Source organism: Arvicanthis niloticus, chromosome 5 (genome assembly GCF_011762505.2).
Source record: "Arvicanthis niloticus isolate mArvNil1 chromosome 5, mArvNil1.pat.X, whole genome shotgun sequence".
Lineage (NCBI taxonomy): Eukaryota > Metazoa > Chordata > Mammalia > Rodentia > Muridae > Arvicanthis > Arvicanthis niloticus.
The window spans coordinates 52,452,730-52,472,265 of NC_047662.1; the positions used below are offsets into that span (position 1 = coordinate 52,452,730).

Here is a 19,536-nt window from a genome sequence, read left to right on the forward strand (position 1 = left end):
CTCTCCAAACCTGACAACCCATCCCATGTGTGCTGCTTAGGGCTGTGACACCAGCTGGTGAGGGCGCATTAACAAACTCTTCAGGACATCTCAGCAGAATATGGTTTGCAAACTCACTAAATGAGAGTTTACAAATACTTTTTTACAGTAGGTAAATAGCGCCGGGAAAACCGGCTTTCCATGTGTAGAAGATTAAAGGCAGTTCCACCTCTCACTGTACACAACTCAGTTCAAAATGGATCAATGACCTGTTGTAAGATGTGAAGCTTTGATGCTGTGAGAAGGAAATCCAGACTGTAAGATATGTGTATGGGCAAGGACTTTCTAGAAAGAAAGCTAATACTGCAGGTAATGATCCCAAGAACTGGGACTATGTTAAATCAAGACATCTCCGTACAGCAAAGCCAACAATGACGAGCATGAAGAGACATCCTGGCAGGGGAGGGGGATTGCCAACTACTCACTAGACACTAGACAGGGAATTAATATCCAGTTTTAAAAACTGCAAACATTAAACGCACACACACCATCCAGTCAACAAATTCAGCCAATGAACTGAATAGATAGTTAAGGAATTTAAACATCGTTTCAAGTATTTATTGGCTATTTTTATTCTTTTGCGAGCTATCAGAGAAATGCAAAGTAAAACAGTTTCGAGATTCCTTCTCAGCCAGGCAGTGGTAATGCACACCTTTAATTCCAGCACAGGAGGCAGAGGCAGGAGGATGTCTGAGTTCAAGGCCAGCCTGGTCTACAGAGCAAGTTCCGGGACAGCCAGGGCCACACAGAAAAACCCTGTTTTGAAAAACAAAAACAAAAAAATTCCATCTTTTCCTAATCAGACAATAAACGCTGGTGAGAACATAAGTGAACGAAAACTTACTCACTGCAAGTAGGAATGCAATCTTGTGCAGCCAATATGGAAACTAGTGTGGAAATTCCTCAAAAACTAAAAACAGACACGGCATTAAGACCTCCTTAGCTTCCTGTCTGGCCGCCATCGGAGAGCAGCAGCTATGGCCCTGCGCTACCCCATGGCCGCGGGCCTCAACAAGGGCCACAGACTGACAAAGAACGTCAGCAAGCCGAGACACAGCCAGCGCCTCCGGCTCACCAAGCACACCAAGTTCGTGCAGGACATTATCCTGGAAGTGTGCTGCTTCCCGCCCTAAGAACGGTGCACCATGGAGTTGCTCAAAGTGTCTAAGGTCAAGCACTCACTCAAGTTCATCAAGAGGGTGGGCACGCACATCTGCACCAAGAGAAAGCAGGAGGAGATGAGCAACTTGCTGGCAGCCATGAGGAAGGCATCACCAAGAATGACTGATGAACCCTCCCCAAATAAAAGATCATCGTTCCTAAAAAAAAAAAAGACCTACTCATACCACTTCTGCGTATATGCCCAAAGGAATATAATGCAACATATATGTTTGCTGCTCTACCAGTTGCAATACCGAAGAAATTGGACCAGCCCAGATGCTTATCAAGTTGAATGGATAAAGAAGATATAACATATACACACAGGGAGATTTTATACAGCCATAAAAATGAAATCATGAAGAAAAAATGTGTGTGCCTGGAAGTCAGCACATTAAGGGAAACAATGTAGACTTAGGAAAAACAGAATTGCTTTCTTTCATATGCGGCACCTAGACTTAATTTATACAAAATAAACATCCATATTACAAACATAGTAAATAAATATTCTATGTATTATACAAACACAGATGTAAAGTACGTAAGAACAGGAATGGTAACATGTGCCTATAATCCCAGTAGTAAGAAAGTGAAGTGAGAAGATAGAGAACTTAAGGCCAACCTGGGCTATGGAGCCAGCCTGAGTTATGAAGTCAGCCTGGGCTATAAAGCAAGCCCTGTCACAAACAAGCAAAATGCAGAGTGGAGTGTACAAGGCGTCCCCTGGATGGCTGATTTAAGCAGATTCCAGTACTGGGTCCTTAATCCTCCTGTGCCCACTACTTTCATGCCATTGGAGGTGTAGGGTTGAAAATAGAACCAATTCAAGTCTTAACCTTGGAGAAGCTCATGGTTTTTATCTGCCATTGGGGCAGGACTGGATTGGATGCAGACTTTCTCCCACAGCTGCGCAGTGGCATCCCTCCGACTCTGGGGGAAATGCTCCATTGGCAGGGAGATACATCTCCCTAGTTATATGCAAGGCAGGAACCATGGGTGTCATTCATCCCAGCTTGATACAATTTAGTGAATGACAGGGAAACAAAATTAATTGGCAACCCCAAACCCTTGTTTCTGGCTCAAAGATATGTCTTCAGAATGGAAATTTTGACAGAGTGCTGGTTCTACAAATAACATTGTATATAAAATTGATGACCATGTAACTCAACCACTACTGTCTGTTAAACAGCTGTTAAACACCCCAAGTCTCCTTGCAACCTTTCAAAGTTATTTGAAACCTAATTGCATTTTTATTGATTAAGTAAGACTGCATTTCCCCCACTCTATTCCTTAGCAAATCAATTTATTTGTGGACCTATTGCATCCCCTGAAAATATTTATATTTTAATAGTCACTTGATACCCCATGAGCAAGTCTGTGATGGAATCCAAGTCTAGACTCCTTCCTTTGCTGATCTTTAAAATTAAAAACAACTCATTTATTTTATGGGTGTTTTGCCTGTATATATGTCAGTGTATGTACCACATGCCTAAGGAGGCCAGAGGAGGATGTCAGTTCCCCTGGAGCTAGAGCTGGAGACAGTTATGAGCCACCATGTAGGTACTTGGAATTGGACCCAGGCCCTCTGGAAGAGCAGTCAGTGCTCTTAACACTAAGCCATCTCTCCAGGCACCTTTGCTGATGTCTTGTTTCTTCTCTTCTGTTTAGGCTCCAAACAACTTGTTTCACAGACAGTCACAGAAACTGGAGACCAGAGGGTCTTTCCACTCTGTGCTTAAGAGCTTGCTCCATCTAGTTGGACAAATCCTTCCTCGTATTGGGATGTGTGCCCTTGAGCCTGTTGTCCATGGAAGGATATAACCTCTCTATTATGACCACTAAGTAAGCGTCCCTAGCATTAGTACAGGACAATGTGCACCTAACAATTATTATTATAACCATACATGTTATCATTATCATATCTAACTAAGCCTTAGCTCTCTCACCATAAATCACTTATAATAGAGAATAGAACTATTAATGGCTATTCATAACTTTGCCTGTGAAGCTTTCTGAGTAATTCCTTTCTGAGGAAATGCCAGGCACAGCCTGCTTCAATGTGGCTCTCTTACTATGTAGACCGGGTTATTCAGAGAAAATAAAGGCCTGGACAGTAGAGCCAGCACTAGAATTCCTGAGGAGGGGGCAGAGAGAACCTGGTAATGGTGAATTGTGCCAGGTGGGGAGGAGGGTAGTTGGAGGCACCAGGAGATGATATGCAGAGGATGCTAGGAACAAAGCTGTCTGCTGCTGCTGCAGCTGCTTTATTGAAGCAAGGAGCCCAGAATAGCAGAGAGGAAAGCAGCTTTGCTTTGCACTAAGAATGTTTTTCCCCTTTGGTATTTTCTCTGGAGACTACAGTGAAGGTTTGGATGGCTTCCAATGAATTTTTTATCTGCTTAGCTGCTGTTTCCTTGAACCCAGCACTGAGCTCAGACTGGGTCAGGAGGCAGCCATCTTTGTCTCGTTTGGAGAGGAGTCAGAACTTCGAGGGCCCCAGGTGCTGAGGAGGGAAGAGTAAAGGATGAATACAGAGAAGGTGCTTAATTGATCTTGGCAACTGTTTTTATTATTGTGTTTGGTACTGTCTCTGTAGCCAGAGGCTGCAAGCAAAGGTCACCAGTGGGAGTGTGAGCAGTATTCTGGCAAGCAGTCACTCCAATGAAAGCTCCATTATTCTCTATGGAAACTGAGAAGACCCGCCATGTTGTTTTTAGAGAAACCTTAAAGTCAGTGTCCTCCAAAGCCCAAGGCAGACAAGCACCATAGAAGGAGCTTCTAATAGGAAACAAGGAATCTAGAAGGCAAAAGCTGACTTCAGCTGTAGTGTGATAAACACGTCATGGGGCCTCAGTATACCCCCTAGGATATAAAGATCACGACCAAGGTCCTGTTAGAGATTTCTCTTCTCTCAGCAGTAGAATTAGCAAAAATGGCAGTACTTGCAAAGTCCTGGCCTGGAGCTGGGAGAGAGAGGCCCCAGTGTGGCTTGAGGGAAGAAGACAGGTCTAATGGAAGTCGGCCCTGTACTGGGCTCCATATGCTCAGCCATTGTGTGGTGCCTCTGAGCTGCCCTCGGATGGTTTGAACCTGGGGTGTGACTCCCAGAAACATGTTTTCTCAGTGACTTCACCTACTATTTTAGTCTGTTTCCTAAGATAATTCTAGGTAAGAGAATATCTGAAACTGGATAATTTTTGCATGAATCAGGAATTTACCTGACTCATCTTGCTGAGGGCTGGGAAATCTAAGAGCAAGGTGCCGGCCTCTGTCGTGCCACCCTGGGAAAGAGAGCAAAGAGGAAAGAAAGCAAGAGAGTGACTGAGCAAGCAAAGGCCAAACTTGCTTTGTATGTGAGCCTACAGTGGAGCCTTCGATAGCTCAGCTGGTAAAGCGGAGGACTATAGTTGACATGATATGTGAGCCAACTCTCTCAACAGCTAACCCACTCCCAAGGCACAGCATGCAATCTATCTACTCATGGGGGCATAGCCCCGGTGACCCCATCACCTCATTAGGTCCTCTTCTCCAACACCGTGGTTTAAGTTTCAACACATGAACTTTGAGAAACACACAGAAACATGGCACCCACATGAAGTACAACAGATCAACACTCATGTCACAACAGTACACAGCCTTCCCGAATACTGCCAGGTGGCACACTGAATAAGTCCCATCTGCTCCCAGCAAACATTCAAACCAGAATGACAGAAGTTTCTAGAGCCCTTTGTCTCTTTGGTTCATCTCTAATGATACCCACCTTTCCTTCAGCTGACATGTCGCTGAACTGAGCGGCTATCATCCTTGTTTGACACACATGACAGATGTCTACTCTGCACACTGAACTTGTAGAAGGCTGGATAGGGTATTTCACAATTAAAGACAACAAAGACAAAAAAACAGTATTGGCTCCACCCAGATATCTGGGGATCCGTTTTCATCTGCTGTTTTGTATAAACTGATTCCTGAGTAGGCAGGCTGTTGTGTATTTGAGCCAAGAAAAACCTTCCTCCCAACCCAGAAGGCAGAAGCCATAGCCCACAGAAGTGCTGAAGAGTCTGCACCTGGGGCTCATGGGAGTCATCCATGCTGGTGCCTCAGAAGGTTCCAGTTGGATTCTAGCCAAGGACAGTGATGCTAGCTAGGCATAGGAGGTGCAGAGGTGCCCCCTCACCTCTCCACACAGAGGGTGTCCGTCTATGCCCATGAGATGCTCCCACTGCAGGACCCAGGAAGGAGGAGTGGGGCTGAATTCCTGAGGAATATTTGCTCCAAGTTGTGGTTTCTCAACTATCTAGACAGCAGTCCACAGCACTGGAGCAAAAATCCTCGTGGTCTACTGAGTCCACTCGTTTCCATGTTCCAGTGGGGGCGGGAATGGTAATAAAGGGTTACAGTGGAAGAGGAAAATAAGGTGGTAATGAAGGAAATACTCAAGATAGCAATCAACACAAATTCCCAACAATGATGTTATGAGTAATAGAAGTTAAAAAAAAAAAAAAAAAAAAAAGCACAATTAACATCCAACTCTCATAGCAGGTGAGGGTCAGAGTTGCGAACTTTTAACCCACCCTAGCAAGCTTGCAGAAGAGGAGTTCACAAAAGGATGTCAAGCAGCAGGGTGCTACTCCACTGGCCTCCCAGAGCCACTCCCCAGTAGTCTGTCTTCTTCAAGGGCACTGACTTTCTGGCAGGAGTTGGGCCTGGCTAACTCCGGATACTACTTGGCTGGGTCCTAAGTGAAGTGGGCTGGCACTATAAATTCCAGTGTCAACCTCAGAGACTTGGGGCTCCTAAGGAGGGAGACTTGGGCATAGGAAGGGAGTTCACACAGTTCTGGCTCACTGGGAAAAGCACAAATGTCTTCTGCACTAATAACAAAACGCCCTCTCTGAGAATGGCGGGAATTTCAGACCTCGCCCTGAGTGAATGCCCAAGAGTTTTGAAGTATTGTTTGGAGGTGATGGAGGCCATTCTTCTTGGCAGAATAGACAATGTTCTTAGCACACTTGTAGCAGACAGTTTAAAAAAAATTGTCAGTTCTGGTTTCTTTTGAGACAGGGTTTCTCTGTGTCGCCCTGGCTGTCCTAGAACTCACTGTAGATCAGGTTAGCTCAAACACAGAGATAGCCTGCCTCTGCCTTCTAACTGCTGGGTTTAAAGGCATACACCAGCACTGCCCTGCCAATTTTTGTTTATTAATGCCACTATTTAATTGATTCACATATTTTGTTCCTAATTCCTTATACCCATAAAAGCATATTACTAATGTTACTTACTTTAAGAATCAGAATTTGGGATCTGTTTATTGCTATTTTGGAAGCTCTTACCCTCAGCCACTAGACCAGGACTATGCTTGGAGAATTAATGATTTTAGAAGTAGGGTGTGTTTTTTCTTTCCCAGGCCTGGTTCCCAGAACGAGGATTCTGAGACTAAATATGTATTATTAAATGCTTTGGTCATAAGCTCATTCCCTGACTAGCTTATAACTTATTTAACCCATTTAAACTATTCTATGTCTACCATGTGCTTAGTTACCTCTCCTTCAGTCCTGGCCCGCTTCTTCCTTCACTTCCCTCAGCATCCCCCTGCTGGTTTACTTCTGTCTGTCTCTTCAGCCTGTCTCCTCCATCGGTTTCCCGTCTCTCTCGCAAATCTCTCCTTTTATCTCTCACTATTTCCCAGAATCCTTTCTCTTCCTACCAGCATCCCCTCCTCCTATTTCCAGTCTCAGCTCATTGGCCATCGCATTTTTATTGACGGGTGGTGCTTGTATAAGATTGTCTCTACATGTATTTTCAGGTTCCTATTTTAAGAGCCTGGGAATTTGAGAGTGGTGACACATGTCTATGTTACCAGCACTTGGGAGGAAGACTAGGTATTCAATTCATCCTTGGGTGCACAGCAACTTTGACATCAGCCTGGGCTGCGTGAGACTCCGTCCAAAACAAAACACGAATGTGAATACTACAGATGACTCATGTGAGTGAGAGGGAAGCTTAGTTCTTACGGAGCTACTGGTCCACCAAGAGAAATTCAATAACAGTACAAGACAAAAAAGAAAAAAAGAAGAGAGAGAGGGGAGAGGGAGAGGGAGAGGGAGAGGGAGAGGGAGAGGGAGAGGGAGAGGGAGAGGGAGAGGGAGAGGGAGAGGGAGAGGGAGAGAGAGAGAGAGAGAGAGAGAGAGAGAGAGAGAGAGAGAGATAGTAGTATTGAGGGAGTACAACTTTGGGGAGTTGGTTCTTTCTTTCCACTGCGTGGGTTGATAGAAATGGAACTGAGTTTGTAAGGTTTGACTGCAGGTACCTTTACCGGCTAAGCCATCTAAAGGCCTCCAGCCAGCAGGATTTGTATATTTATCAGGTGATTGTAAACAGAGACACGAGCATGTTTTCCTCAGCTTACCCTTTTACTATTTCCTCATAGTATATATAATGCATTACTGTACCACAGAACCTCCACCTGTAACTTTGCACACTTGAAGGACCTCCCCCATCCTTTCTACCCTCCCCTGCCTCTGAGACCCACCTTTTACTCTGTTAAAAGGTCTGGAGCAGACGTGTTCTCCCAACACAAGGAGGTGTCTATCCATAGGGATTGTGGATGAATTCACACTACATGCTTTCTGGAGACTGTAGTGGAAGTCAGGGACACAGACCCAGAGGCAGCCACTGTGGCCAAGGACAGACAGGAAAGGTACAGTAGAAAGGTGACCACTGCACATGGGAGAGATGTGTGAGGCTCAGAACAGGCAGGACCTGGTCAAGCCAACAAGGTGGCACAGCCTTTGACACCTGTGTAGCTTGAGGCTGGACAGGAAGGACTTTGTCTTGAGAAAGGAAAAGACCATGTCAATCTTAGTCACTCAGAGCAGAGGGGAGGGTGGCTAACTGAAGAGGCACTGGACAAATGGAGGCCTTTTCTTATCCCTTTCCACAGAATTGTGTTATGTTTCTAGCTGTCCACTGGACCACTCAGAAGTGATGGACAGTAGGCCTTTCAATTGTATCCTAGAGGAAATTTGTTCCACAGAGCATTTTCCATGTAAACTTTAGCATTCACGCTAAATTTCAGATCCTTTTCTAAGCTGACAGTCTGGTGCTTTGTTAACACAAATACTCTTAACAACTAAAAAGCGGAAATGCCAATCTTATAGCCGTGTCTACAGCCATACATATCATCCTTGCCCTTCATCTCTAGGTAAAGCGAGATGCTTGGGTATCTTCCAAGAAAAACGCTGAGAAGAACGCAATTCTACTCCCAGGAATTTGACTCCTGGGACACTGAAGGGAATTCACTTAGACCATCTGTCTTGTTTTCTTTCCCTGTACAACAGGAATACTGACCCCTGGCCGGGCTTCGCTAGGCACAGCCAGGGGATGAAGGGGAACAGAATGGAAAGGTGTGCTTTCTATATGTGTTGGGGAAATGTAGGCGGCAGTTCAAGGTGAGGTGACACTCGGTGCCAGCATCAAGCTCAGCACAAGTTTGATGGGGCCTGAACTGAGCTGGAGTGAACCCCCATCATTAGGGTATATAGGAGAGGGCTGCCTGTGACATGTCTTAAGGGGCCGGCTAGAGCCCTTGCTGCATCAGGGGTTCATGTCTCTCTAAAACTTTTGCTCAGCCTATATAAAAGAAGCATACAGCTCTCAGGATCCCTGTTGGACCACGTCACTCTTGTCTGTCTTCAGTAGGAACAGGGCAAGTGTCCGGTTTGGAGAATCTGCACTCCACCTCACACCTGCCTCTGCTCCAAGGGCTGAAGCAGCTTCAGGCTGGACTCCAGGTCTTGTCAGCTGTACTTCCCTTCTCAGGCTGCCTGTATCTGGCTCTTCCAGGGATTAGAAACCCTGCTGGGAGCAGGAACCACAGAACAGGCAGAAAATTGCTTGTCACTGTACTTGCCCTTTTTCTTTTTTTCCAGCCAGATAGGGTAGATCTTGGGGTTCCAGAGCATCAGATTGGTGGGGCAGCAGGAATTGGGAACTGCTAGTCTGGCCCCAGTAATTTCCTGGGCATTTTTCTAACATCACCCTACCCCACCAAATTTTCATTCACTTAATGTTTTGAGCCAGCGGGTTTGCAGTCTTAAGGTGGCTGTGCGCCCTTTCCGGTTTCATTGATGAGCTGTAGGGGAAGGTGAGAAATCATGCGCCTGTGTTCCTGGATTTAACGGCATCAAGGAAAAGAAGGTTGCGTGTTTTGGGGATGTCTTTAGATGTGTCCCTCTGAAACAATGACAGTTCCCCGGGGAACAAGGTGGCAGCTGATGGATCTGAGCATTCTCCCTTTTCCTGTCTGACCCAGTATTAACTTATTGAACAGTGAATTCGTTTCTGACCCAGCTTGTCTATTCCGGAGAGCAAAAAGGAAGTGAGTATTTGCTTTTCCAACAAGGTCATGGGTCACCTGACGGAGTCCTTTAACAAACAGCTGGAAAGCAGACCAGGCTGTGCTGAGTTTACGGGAATCAGCTCCATTCCTGTCTCTTGAAGCCGGCTTCAGCTTCGCGGGCGGGAGCCGGAATCCTTCCTGCCTGGGCTGTGCAGGGTGGAGGGGCGCTTAAGGAGGGTGATATGTACACAACTTGCTTCCCAACTGGCCTCTCTTCTCCAACAAGCCCTGGATGCAGCCGTGGCAGTGTGGGCAAAATAAGAGAAACACTTGGACAACAGTGTGGAAATGGAATTATTGTGATTGTGTTAATATGCTAATTATTAGCCCTGACCCCGCCCCCTCCTGGTGGGCAGGAAGTGATCCTGGCTGAGAACTCAGCAGGTAGAATCATTTAGGAGGGCACCTCACTTCTTTGGTACCCCATGATCAGCCCTCCCAAGGATGAGCTGAGCTGTGACGCTTCTTAGCACAGGAAACTGTTCCACTTGAAAAACTAAGGTCCTGGGATGAGGAATGAAAGCTCTGGTCTCATGTCATCAGGGCAGGGAAGTCCTAGGTATGGGCGACATTCGTTTCTCTTTTGGAAAGAGTGCTTTGCCAATGCCAGGTGATCATGAAGGGACCGGCAGGGCTGCTATTTGGTGCACTACCATGCTAAACATTTGACTTTGTAAGGTTGAGTTGTCCAAGAATTCTGTGGCAGCGAGGCTGTGCTTTGAGCCAAGCTCTCTTTTCAAGGAAATCCAAGGTGCTATTTATTTTGGCCTGCAGCCTGTTCTGTGATGAAAAGTGGGGTTTTTATTATTGCGGAATAAAGAAGGGGTTTGAGGAGAACAAAAATACAGACTCGGGTCTCAGTTTCAGGACTAAGGAAGGGAAGCTTTCTTTATGTTTTGACTTGAGGTTAAATGAGGTTTGAAAGTGGCATCATAAAAGGAGTCAGTGTGGATGGGGGAGGGTGGGGGTGAAAACGTGCAGGAGTTTGCCTGACCCGAGGAGACCATTTCTAACAAGGTCTAGCTGTACAGGGACCCTCTTTGCTGACACCAACCGCCTTGGTGGACTGCACAGGCAGCCTCAGGCTTTTCTTCCTAAGTTTTGAAGAACACTTTGTTATAAAATATAATGTGCAGGGAGGGGGTGCCTGGCTGGCTCATGCCATGGTGCCCCCTGAGAAATCACACCATGGGACAGACCTGATATATCTGGGGAAGGGAGGGCCTGGAGAGGGGGTAGAGGCAGACAGATGGGGCAGAACCATGAGAGCATAGGAGGAGACAGAGAAGGAGTGGACAGAGAAAGACAGGAATGAGGGGAGGGAGAGACTGGCCAGGAGAAGGGGCCAACCTGGGTGGCGAGGAGTCCTTTTATATGCAGCCTGCACCTGGCAAAGGGTGAAGGTGGCAGATGACAATGTAAGCCACTGCTAGGTCCCTGGTGGAGCCTGGTGGCATTGCCTGTGAGCCAACACACTTGCCATCCTGCCCCTAGTTAACTGGGGAACTTTAGGCTGGCCACATAGCCTCTGGCTGCCTTAGTGTCCTCATCTATAATTTACAGCCAGCTCCCATGCTTGCTCATGTGCCAGTTCTTGGCACCTCTTCATTTCTCTCCACAGGTTCTGTTTGAAGATGGATAGGCTTGTTCCCTCCTTTAGTTGTTTAAAAATCACGCAGTATGTCCAGTATGTCCACGCAGTATGCTTTAAATGTGGAGAGCTGGGGGCCATACAGGGATGAATCTTGTAAGAATTCTGACCTTCAAAAGCCCTGCTGATAAGGAGAGGAGCTAGAAAGATAAAGTTACTCAAGATAAAGTTATGTACTGTCAAAGGATTGAGAATGGAATGAGATACCGAGAAAGGCTGAGCCGTAACTGGGGATCCTTAAGCCTTGGACAAACCACAAAGGACAGCAGCAGATGTTAAAGATCTTCACACTGAGGGGTATGGCCTAGCATCATGGTTAACAATTACTGTAGTCAAAGCTGTACATGTTCTAGAGAGTTACAGGATTCCACTGTAACTCTCAATGTAAAGGGGACTCATGACCGACAAGGCTATCCTCATATTCACGCTTTGTGTTTGGAGGAGAGTAGCATGTGCCGGTGTGGTATTTATTCTCCATTCATCCAACCATCAAACATCAACCCAAGTCCGAGGAATCTCCCTTAGCCAAACTCCAGGATGTCTACTGTAAGAATCATGGAGAGAAGCGGACCCAGCTATGGTGGGAAAGAAAAGGGTGACTTCCTTCATTTCTGTGTTTAGAGCCCTTTAGAGTGAAAAGCTGTGAAGCACCTCCTCAGAGAGCTGAGTTTCAGCTCCATTTACTATCTGCAACCTTGAAGTTATTAGCTTTAGTGGAATGTAAGTGTGTGGTGGGGGGTTGCGGGTCTTAGAGGCCTCCAAAGAGTTTTTCATTCTTAAATCTGGTCTAATGTGCATGGAATGATCCCTAGAAGTCATTTGATCCCACATTTGATGGACCAAATTCAGAATTCTAGCCAAAGGCAATAACTCTAATGTCCCAGGTGCTACTTAGAGTTTGCAACCACAGATCTGGTTACATGTGGTGGTGTTCAACCTTAGAGAGGTGGACTCATGAGGCCCAAGCTGTCCTTCTTCTCCAGACCTATAAGCTTTCCAGGAATCGAGTAGAGAAGGAAGAAGTATTGGCCAGGAACATTCCCCTCCCAGGAAGAGCAAGGGACAGTCATGACTGAACTAGGCTGGCCTACCGAAGGACATGTGTTTACAGCCACTACCTCTAGAGCAGACTCGGAGATGGCTAGGTTGGAGCCCCTATTACACGCCAACACCTGTTTGTTACGTACCTTCAATCTTTGCCTCAGTTTCCCCACCTGAGCAATGAGCATAATAATCCAATCTGGGTTAAGGTAAGAATTGCATGAGACAATTCAAGTATGCTACATGCTTCCAACCCTACTCGTGGCTTGGTAGTGTTACAGGATGCGGGAGCAGGAAGCAGAATAAAGAAAGGTTAAGATGAGAGGGGGCCAAAATGACTCCCGAAACTTGACTTGACACACTTGTCCAACCCTCCCCTGCTTTCCATTTGACCCTAGAGGCTGCAGATCTGGGGTCATGGGAGAGACAGGGGGGTCCTCTGCCTAGGAGTCTCCTCCTCACCACGAGTCTCCTCCTCACCACAGGGCCAGCCCTCCATCATCCAGGTTAGAACTCTCCATGCTTTTCCAGTGGTCTCCTTCCAGGCCACCTCAAGACCCACCATCTCTGTGGTCTTTGTTATCCCTGACTTGTCTGCTCCAGCTCTATTTTCTACCAGAATCGAGCACTTGCTGGTCTGTTAACTCCAAACTAAGTGTGATTGTCAACATCAGAATTCTTGCAGGAGCATCTGTGCGTCCACAAAACATACATGCCCTTTGAGGCTCAGCAGGGGTTGGGAAGGCCCTGTGCCTGGTGTGTGGAGGCTGTGTGATAGAAAGTAAGGCACAAGCTGGGAGGCACTGTGCTCCCAGGGTTTATGTCACATGTAGTAGCGGGTAGTCCTGAATTTCCCTCTTACCTGGCAGGCAATAATGTCACCAGTTCTCCCATGCCCACCCTTGATGTGTGTGTTCCAGCAGCGTCACTCCTCATTCCTAGACCCTCATCAGTAGCCCACTGTTCTCTGTTCTGGCTCTTGCCAGGCACATTAAAATTCATATAACAGCTCTGCTTCCACTGCTGTGGATAATTCATCATTCTGATGTAAATTGACTGATAATCACAAAAGGCTAGTTCTGGGTAGTTTATTGTAATGGGATAGGAGATAGAGAGAGTCCTGGGAATGGATTAAAACGTTGAGGACTGGTGGTCAAATCTTAAGGTTGACTAATTCAGAGTAAGGACAACATTCCATTGGGAAGTTCTTGATGTCTTCTGGCCAAATGGGTTGCACTTCCCCTCGACGCCATGGTTATAGACCCTTGTTGCCATGTTTATAAATCACCCACCATATCAGCTCCTCACTGACATAGTTATATACCTCCCTCCGTATCAGCCCCTTGTCACCATAATTACAAACCACATTTCCATATCAGCCCCTTGTCGCCATGGTTATAAACCCTCCCCCCCATATCAGCCCCTTGTTAGTCTTGACATTGTCTCGTTTTCTCTTGAATTTGATTGGAATGCCTCAAATCACCTCAAATCCATCACAGGGTGAATTCTACTCTCTTACCAGGTCAGGGAAAGAGCCAGACATTCTAGGCTCCTTCCAGCCCCATCAATGGTCTGCTGAGAAGCCTTGGATAAAACAATTCACCTAGCCTCAGTTGCCTCAGTTGCCAAACGATGGCTTGGGCTAAGTGCCTCCTTTAGTCTCAGCTACTGCTCGGATTCCATGAAGACACACCCAAATTCCGGCTCAGAAATGAGTCTAGCTTTTCACCTCCCACCTTGGACAGAAAGTTTGTGAGCATCTAGGAGAAAGGCCCAGCTGAGTGTTACTTTCTTTATACTGTCTCCTCAGTTTCAACGTATTCTAGCTTTGGCAGGGCTGACGGTTTCTTTTTCTTTTCTTCCAGAACTCTCCACGAATCGCGCAGACTCTGTGGATGTGGAGTACCTGAGAGACTGAGCTCTGTACTCATACGATGGAGAAAATAGATGGTAGGCGGGGGGCTTTCTGTTCCCTGATTTAAAGGGTTAGTTGGTTTGAAAAGGGTTAATCACCACTAGTCCCTGAAATGGCTCTGGAGAGGTCTGCAGGAGAAATTCTCCCAACAGGGAGTGCTGAGGGTGCTGTGGGTTCTGGGGGCCCCAGAGCACCTACCTCAGCTGTGTACCACAGTGGGTATAGACCATGAAAATGCAGCCTTGTGAAGTACAAAGCATCAAACGCATATGAATTAATTTTTTTCTTCTCATTTCGTCTCATCCAAGTACCGAGAATGAAACAGGATGCCTGACATCATCAACTTTTTTTTTTTAAAAAAAAAACATGAGGAAATAAAACATTTTATGACTTAAACAAAATTTATTATTTCTCGAAAGATTGTGGAGGCTGTTGGAGGCAGTATTCTGGTTTAGGCCAGTGTGACTGATGTCTCCTGGGCCCATTTGTGTGGTCTCTCAGATGACTGGGCAGGGGCTGGATAGTTTTAAAGAGGCCTTGTTTGTGTGTCTAATGGTTGTCTTCTGGGCCATCAGTAATGACTTAACCACTTGTCATTTATCATCCAGGAGGATGGCTGGGGCATGGTGCCATATAGATACAGAAGAGTGAAGCACAGAAAAAAACAGCCCAAAAACCTGCCCAAATCTCAGTGGGCAGTTAATGTTCACATTTCTATGTCATGATTGTTAACCCCTAACCCTCAGGCAAAACCAATCACAAGGACAATCTATGAGAAGAGTTACCCAGTGGTGGTGTAATATTAGGCATTTCCCAAACTATCTGTCATACCTCATGTATAAATGGGTGTTAACGCTATCTCCCAGGGCTGGTACAGAAGGAAGCAAGATGGCGCACACAAAATCACTGAGTAATAACTCTCTAGCATAGCAAATATCCCCTCCTAGGAAAGATGGTGCAAGCCACAGTCTAGACCCCTGACCCCAATGAGATGTCTTTTTCCAGATTACCCAGTTTCAGGAAATGGGAGAGTCCGCAAGCTTGCAGTCACATGACCCCTAAGAGGCCCTCGCCAGTGCAGGACATAGGACTAGGCTTCAGCCACAGCACAGCTTCCTGCTTCCCCCCCCCCTCCACCGCCCCTGTATATGCAATCCGTATATTTCAGGAGCCCGCCACTCCCCACAGAGAGCCGCCCTTCTGCTCTTCCGGGGCACCCCTGCTCTACCACCTCAGTGTAACTCCCTTTCAGTGACCAATAACTCCTCCACCCAGTAGCTCAAGATGCCTTTCCCTTTGTATCTTGACTTCTTTTGTTTTAGACAGGGTCTCATTGTGTATCTAGGGCTGGCCTGACCCTTGCTCTATAGACCAGACTGACAGAGATCTGCCTGCCTCCTACCTCTGCCTCCCCGGATTCAAGGCATGAGCTACCGTGCCTGCAGCATCTTGACTTTCCAAAGAATATCCCTTATTTGCAGCTTCTCTTTTGGCCACTTCTTAGTTCTGTTTTTCTTGCTTCCTTCAGAAACTGATGACAGACATTTGAGCTTCCCTTTGTCTCTTTGACTCAGTAACTTGCTGCACCTCACTTAGCCTGTGAGATAATGACTGCCACTCCCTCCTTTGTTCCTTTGCTATCCACCCCCCAGTGTGTGTGTGTGTGTGTGTGTGTGTGTGTGTGTCTGGTGGCTATGTTTACTGGTCTTTTCCACGTGCCTACTAACCAACTTTGCTTTTGAAGTGAGAGTTTCCAGTATCTCTGAATCTCCTATAGTTTGCTTTTCTTCTCCCCCTTCCTGATTCATTGTCTGGTTGTTTGGGAGACTTTCACCCTCCCACTAAACTCTGATCCTCACGAAGTTAGATAGCCCAGAGAAAGAATTGACAGCCAGTCTTCTCCAGTCCCATCAGAATCTCCCTGTGTCTACCTACCCACAGAGTCAAACAGCCAGGCATCATTTTCTCTACTTTACAGAGGGAGAAACTGAAGCATAAAGAAAAAAAAAATGAGATTCTTTTTCCAGAGCCAGACAAGTGGCTTGGTTTATCATATCTAGCTTTCATCTTGAGCAGAGATGATTCTACTTACTTCTTGCCTTGAGGCCATGCCTGAACTCCTGCATACCTGTCACCAGATATAACTAACAAGATCTCAACATAATGCGAGGTTCAGTCTCATGCATAAGGGCTTGAGCTCCAGCATTACTCTTGTCCTTGGAGAAAAGGCAGAATGCAGAGAGTGGGCATCATGCAGGGCACCATGAAGATCGCCAAGTTGATATGTGAGTATGAACATGTTTGTAGGAACATGACTCTTGAACAGCTCACCTCTTAAGAAAAGATACATTAGGGTCAGGGAGACAGCTCAGAGGTTGGGAGCACTGGCTGCTCTTCCAGAGGACCCGGGTTCAATTCCCAGCACCCACATGGCATCTCAGAACTGTCTATAACTCACACCCTCACACAGACATACATGCATGTTGGGGTTGGCAATAAACACTAATGCACATGAAATAAAAATAAACAGATTATAAAATAAAGATATATTTCATTTATGTGTATATGTCCATGTAGGTACATGCTCTGTAGGTGCCCTTGGAGGCCAGCTGGTGTTACAGTCATCTGTGAGCCGTCTGTCATAGGTGCTGAGAATGGAACTCGGGTCCTCTGGAAGAGCAACAAGCATTTAAGAGATAAATACTGAGCCATTTTTCTGGACCCATAAACCTCTTACCTTTGACATCTTCTCAGTTCCAGACTCCTTAGGCTCCTTTTGGCTTTCAGCTGAAATATTTTGCCTTTCAACACCCTGTTTCATACATGATGTTATATATCCATGCACTAGATCTGTTCCCAGAGGCTGCTGGGAAACTCAGAGAATTTCTACTGCATAGAGGCAGTAGACCACTACAGTAAACAATTCAGCCTCTCCTTTAGGAGAAGTCTCTGCTTTGGGTCATGGGTCTCCTCACTTAACTTTGGACCGATATCTCCTCTCAGACTTGATTTGTCCTCTAATCCAGGGTTCTTCTGAGTGGACCAGCAGGCTTTCGAGAACAACTTGGGAAACCAACAGAAGCAAGACTGAGAATGTTCTCATAACTTTACTTGCAATGAGTCTCCTTGGGAAGTGGGAAAGTTGGGGTGGGGGAGTGTGGGTGTTGTGTAGGTGGATGGGAAGGTATGGTGGTTATGTGGAGATATTTGGGTGCCAGGGGCACACTGCCTCCCTGTCTATCTGAAGTCTGAAGCCCAGCAGGGACCATGGTGTGACGCAGAAGTCCACCCTGCTCTCTGCTGCGGTTGTGACAACCACCCACAGGACCGTAGATCTATTTAACCATAGTGAGGCAGAGACTTCCTGTGTCAGGTTGGCTCCATCCCACTCTCTAGAGATGCCTAAGCAGAAAGCCAATGGACTCGCATGTAGCATTGCTGGAAGGAGGAGCCATCAGACACACAGCCCCAAGTTCTCTCCCCCAGCAACCCCATCATTAGTGCCTTCTTAAAGCCCGCCTTTCCCTCCAAATTATTTCCTGTTTCTCTCACCTTGATTATATCAACAACCCCTCTACTGGTCCCTGGCTTCTGACGTATCTTTCTTTTAATTCTTGGCAAGAACGTTCATTTTGAGCTGTGCAGAATGATACCTAACTATAATCCCAGGGCTCCAGGGGCTGAGGGATGTAGAAAGAGTGATAATTTAGGGCCAGCCTGGGCTACACCCTTAGACTTTATCTTAAAACCAGATGAAACCAAAGCAACTACAAAAATAAAAATAAATACATCTCTCCTTGAAATTTGCCCAACTCACATTTTATTTAAAGCCAGTTGGTGAATCCTGTTACCTAGACAGTCACGTGGTTCACAGGCTGCTCTGTGACCAGCTTTTCTTCACCTTCTCCATTTTCTTTCTCTCCTTCCTCTTCCATCCCACTCTTTCAGCCGTGGCCTTATTAACTTTTATCCACCCCTGGAGTGCTGTGTGAGCTCACACCTCTGTGTCTTTGCTGTTTCTCTGACCCCTACCTAGAGAAAGCCTGTCCCAGCTGTCTGTTGCGGGAGCACAGACCCTGAAACTTAATGGCTTCCCACAGTATAATTAATTACTAACTCATACTTAGCTGAGATCCCCTCCCTTGAGGTTCTTCCTGTAGTCAGATGTTCCTTGGTGACTTTTATACTTAGGCCTGGCCTTTGGGCTAAGGTGGATAGGACAGACTTTTTCTTCCTGTCCGTCCCCTCTACACCTCTTCTTCTCCAGATAACTTCTCTGGGAAGCTGCTTGTTTCCTTACATCATTGAAGATTTATCTCATGGTAGCTCGCTTCCCAACATGTGTGCATTCTGAGAGGCCCTGGTAGAAACTACCAGTCTCCTAACTTTTGAGTTCTCTTAGCATCTTCGTCACCGTATTCTTTTGGTCAAAGCATCACAAGCCTGCAGAGATTCAAAGGCATAAAGAAATAGTTTCCTCCTTCTTTATGGATTAGCTTGCTTGTCTAATGGGGCTGGAAGCTAATGGAGCCAACAGGAGATAAATTGCTACAAAATCTTTGTTGTCCTCTTGTTCTGGCAAATTTCTATTTGCTCATATAGTATTCCATTGTATGTTACTCTGGCGAGGTCTCTCTCCATTAGCAAGGTGAAGCTTTCCTCTATATCCAAGACGATATGTCCAGAGAAAGGAAAAAGTCAGTCAGTGAAGAGGACCACTGTAGCCTGCCTAGGACACCACACTGTTTGCTGCTGCCTTATTTGGCCATGAATCCTTTGCGAGAAGTGGCTGACTCATCCGTGTGTTTCCAGAATATATAGCTCAGCACTGACACATAGGTGCTCGGTAAATTGTAGGTGAGATAAATTGATCGAATTGCTGAAGTTTTATATTTTTGCACTAAAACCCAGCAATCAATCCCAGCGAATGTGGGCAGGCCCTCCTTCATTCCCAGCAATGAGTCACATATGTTGATTTCCATCTTGGGACCTCAGTTCTTTATATTTGGGTCTTCCACAAAAATAGCAACTATAACACTGAGAATGTTTATCATGCACCAGGCATGGGACTGAGTATATCATATTCATTATTAATTCATCAGGCCTCACAATAATCTTACATTACCTAGTATTATTTCTACATTATGGATGGTGGGACACAAAGAAGCTGGTGAGTTTCCCAAGGTCATAGAAATACCATATTCTTTTTGTTTCTCTGTTTGATTTTGTTTTTTCTTTTGAGACAAAATATCACTACATAGCTCAGGCTAGCCTGAGACTTCAACTCCTGCTTCAGCCTTTGATTCCTAAGATTACTGGTGGGCACTACCACAG

The 19,536-nt window shown here is 46.1% G+C and overlaps 1 protein-coding gene and 1 pseudogene across 2 annotated transcripts in view; both read left to right on the plus strand.

Annotated features, from left to right (window-relative positions):
• Positions 1 to 19,536, plus strand: part of Kank4 (KN motif and ankyrin repeat domains 4) — a 63,440-nt gene that overhangs the window by 17,909 nt on the left and 25,995 nt on the right. For both annotated transcript variants that reach the window (XM_076934630.1, XM_076934631.1), the window contains exon 2: positions 14,153 to 14,237. In XM_076934630.1, coding sequence (XP_076790745.1) covers positions 14,222 to 14,237 — 16 coding nt within the window. In that variant the 5' untranslated portion in view covers positions 14,153 to 14,221. The remainder of the gene's footprint in view (positions 1 to 14,152; positions 14,238 to 19,536) is intronic.
• On the plus strand, positions 694 to 1,511 carry LOC117708719 (large ribosomal subunit protein eL36 pseudogene; annotated as a pseudogene).